This window comes from Neovison vison, chromosome 6 (genome assembly GCF_020171115.1).
Source record: "Neovison vison isolate M4711 chromosome 6, ASM_NN_V1, whole genome shotgun sequence".
Taxonomy (NCBI): Eukaryota; Metazoa; Chordata; class Mammalia; order Carnivora; family Mustelidae; genus Neogale; species Neogale vison.
This window is the reverse complement of record NC_058096.1, coordinates 210,801,502-210,804,783: the sequence shown is the minus strand read 5'-3', so window position 1 is coordinate 210,804,783 and position 3,282 is coordinate 210,801,502. Positions and strand designations below refer to the sequence as shown.

Genomic DNA, 3,282 nt, shown 5'->3' with positions numbered 1-3,282 from the left:
TCAAAAGACAACTGACAGAATGGGAGAAGATATTTGCAAACGACATATCAGATAAAGGACTAGTGTCCAAAATCTATAAAGAACTTAACAAACTCAACACCCAAAAACAAATAATCCAATCAAGAAATGGGCAGAGGACATGAACAGACGTTTCTGCAAAGAAGACATCCAGATGGCCAACAGACACATGAAAAAGTGCTCCATATCACTCGGCATCAGGGAAATACAAATCAAAACCACAATGAGATATCACCTCACACCAGTCAGAATGGCTAAAATCAACAAGTCAGGAAATGACAGATGCTGGCGAGGATGCGGAGAAAGGGGAACCCTCCTACACTGTTGGTGGGAATGCAAGCTGGTGCAACCACTCTGGAAAACAGCATGGAGATTCCTCAAAATGTTGAAAATAGAACTGCCCTATGACCCAGCAATTGCACTACTGGGAATTTACCCTAAAGATACAAACGTAGTGATCCAAAGGCACGTGCACCCGAATGTTTATAGCAGCAATGTCCACAATAGCCAAACTATGGAAAGAACCTAGATGTCCATCAACAGATGAATGGATCAAGAAGATGTGGTATATATACACAATGGAATACTATGCAGCCATCAAAAGAAACGAAATCTTGCCATTTGCGACAACATGGATGGAACTAGAGCGTATCATGCTTAGCGAAATAAGTCAAGCGGAGAAAGACAACTATCATATGATCTCCCTGATATGAGGAAGTGGTGATGCAACATGGGGGCTTAAGTGGGTAGGAGAAGAATCCATGAAACAAGATGGGATAGGGAGGGAGACAAACCATAAGTGACTCTTAATCTCACGAAACAAACTGTGGGTTGCTGGGGGGAGGGGGGTTGGGAGAAGGGGGGAAGGTTATGGACATTGGGGAGGGTATGTGCTTTTGGGTAAATTGGAAGGGGAGATGAACCATGAGAGACTATGGACTCTGAAAAACAGTCTGAGGGGTTTGAAGTGGCGGGGGGGTGGGAGGTTGGGGTACCAGGTGGTGGGTATTATAGAGGGCACAGCTTGCATGGAGCACTGGGTGTGGTGAAAAAATAATGAATACTGTTTTTCTGAAAATAAATAAATTGGAAAAAAAATTGTAGAATTTCAACGATATTTGTAATGTTCATTTTAGAGAAAATTAGCCATGTTATTTTTTATTTCCTAGTAGCCACCTCCACTACATGGAACCAGGCAATGATACACAAATGTCAGAATTTCTTCTTCTTGGATTATCAGAGGAACCAGAATTACAGCTCCTCATATTTAGCCTTTTCCTGTCCATGTACCTGATCACTGTGTTTGGAAACCTTATCATCATCCTGGCTGTCAGCTCAGACTCCCACCTCCACACCCCCATGTACTTCTTCCTTGTCAACCTGTCCTTTGTAGACATCTGTTTCACCTCCACCACCATCCCCAAGATGCTTCAGAACATCCAGACTCATAGCAAAGTCATAACCTACGAAGGCTGCATCACTCAGATATACTTTTTCCTGTTCTTAGCTGGGTTGGACAATTTTCTCCTGGCTGTGATGGCCTATGACCGTTTTGTGGCCATCTGTCACCCCCTGCACTACATGGTCATCATGAAACCCACCTACTGTGTACTTCTAGTTCTGATGTCCTGGATGATGAGTGCCCTGAATTCCTTATTACAAAGTTTAATGGTGTTGTGGCTGTCCTTCTGTAGATTGGTGGAAATCTCCCACTTTTTCTGTGAAATCAATCAAGTGGTCCAACTTGCTTGTTCTGACAAGTTTCTTAATGACATGGTGATGCATTTTGCAGCTGGCTTGTTAGGTGGTGCTTCCCTAGCTGGGATCCTTTACTCTTACTCCAAGATAGTATCTTCAATACATGGAATCTCATCGGTTCAGGGCAAGTACAAAGCTTTTTCGACCTGTGCATCTCACCTCTCAGTTGTCTGCTTATTTTATTGTACAATCCTAGGAGTGTACCTTAGCTCTGCTTCTCTCCAAAGCTCCCACTCAAGTACAGTAGCCTCAGTGATGTACACTGTGGTCACACCTATGCTAAACCCCTTCATCTACAGCCTGAGGAACAAAGACATAAAGATGGCTCTTAAAAGAATCATTGGGGTTCCAGTGATGTAAAAAGTGCATATGATTGCAGGGCCCACAGCCTTGGAATCAGGAACTGCTATTCTTCCATTGGACTATGGAAGTAGAATCTGTTGCTTCTATTTACTTCCAAGAATTTTCATTTGTTTGAATTTAATTCATTTTTTCCACATACTTAAGTAACTCACTTTATTAAACTTCTGCTTTGTCTGTTTCACAATTTTCCCTTTGTCTATTTTCTGCTCTTCCCAATATTTTCCCCCTCTTTGGGCCACAAATGACTGAAAATTCCTTTATTTTATATGGGACGTGTTGGATTTCTTAAAGTAATTTCACTTCAAATGACATATATCATGCCAAGTAAATTTGCCCTAGATTTCCCCCAAAGAATCATCATGAGTTGCACTCTTCATATGAAAGAATCTACAGTTGGCCACCAAGCCCTTTACAGAACTTCATTGTAGAGAATAATAATAATAATAATAATAAATTTCCATTCTCACCTAGGGTTTGTCAATCTTTTTACATCACTACTGTAACTCCTTTTCGTTATAACATGTACTCTAATACTGTTCCCTTTAATTCTTAGGCTACTGACAGGGATGCTCAGGCATAAAAGCCTGGGAACTTGCCTGCACCTATGTGCTTGTGGAATTCCCATAGACTCATCCCTGACCAGGGCCTCTGCTGTGGTAGCCCCAGGCCTTGGGTTCTTACTGTGATTCCAAGACATGCCTCAACAACACCAATCAGAGAATTCTAAAAAAACATGGTTTATTACTCACAGGTACTGGAGGATAGAGACAGAAAAGCCTGAAAGGTGGAGAAGGAGTGCAGTTTCAGAGAGAAAGGCCAAAACTGGGCCCCTACATTTGGGGTCCCTGAGAGGGGGGGTGGTAGTTTGGAGGTTCACTATTTATGATTCTGTTATTATTAGTTATTTCTTTTCTAAAAATTTCTTTCTTTTCTAAAAAAAAATCTTTTCTTTTTTTTCAATTTATTTATTTTCAGAAAAACAGTATTCATTATTTTTAAACCCCACCCAGTGCTCCATGCAATCCATGCCCTCTATAATACCCACCACCTGGTACCCCAACCTCCATCCCCCCACTTCCAACCCCTCAGATTGTTTTTCAGAGTCCATAGTCTCTCGTGGTTCACCTCCCCTTCCAATTTACC

At 41.7% G+C, this 3,282-nt stretch overlaps 1 protein-coding gene across 1 annotated transcript; it reads left to right on the top strand.

The window, feature by feature from the left end:
- Window positions 1-1,203: 1,203 nt before the first annotated feature.
- On the top strand, window positions 1,204-2,136 carry LOC122910699 (olfactory receptor 7A5-like). The gene has a single exon (XM_044255316.1). The coding sequence runs from the start codon at window positions 1,204-1,206 to the stop codon at window positions 2,134-2,136; it is 933 nt and encodes a 310-aa protein (XP_044111251.1).
- The last annotated feature ends 1,146 nt before the right edge of the window (window positions 2,137-3,282 follow it).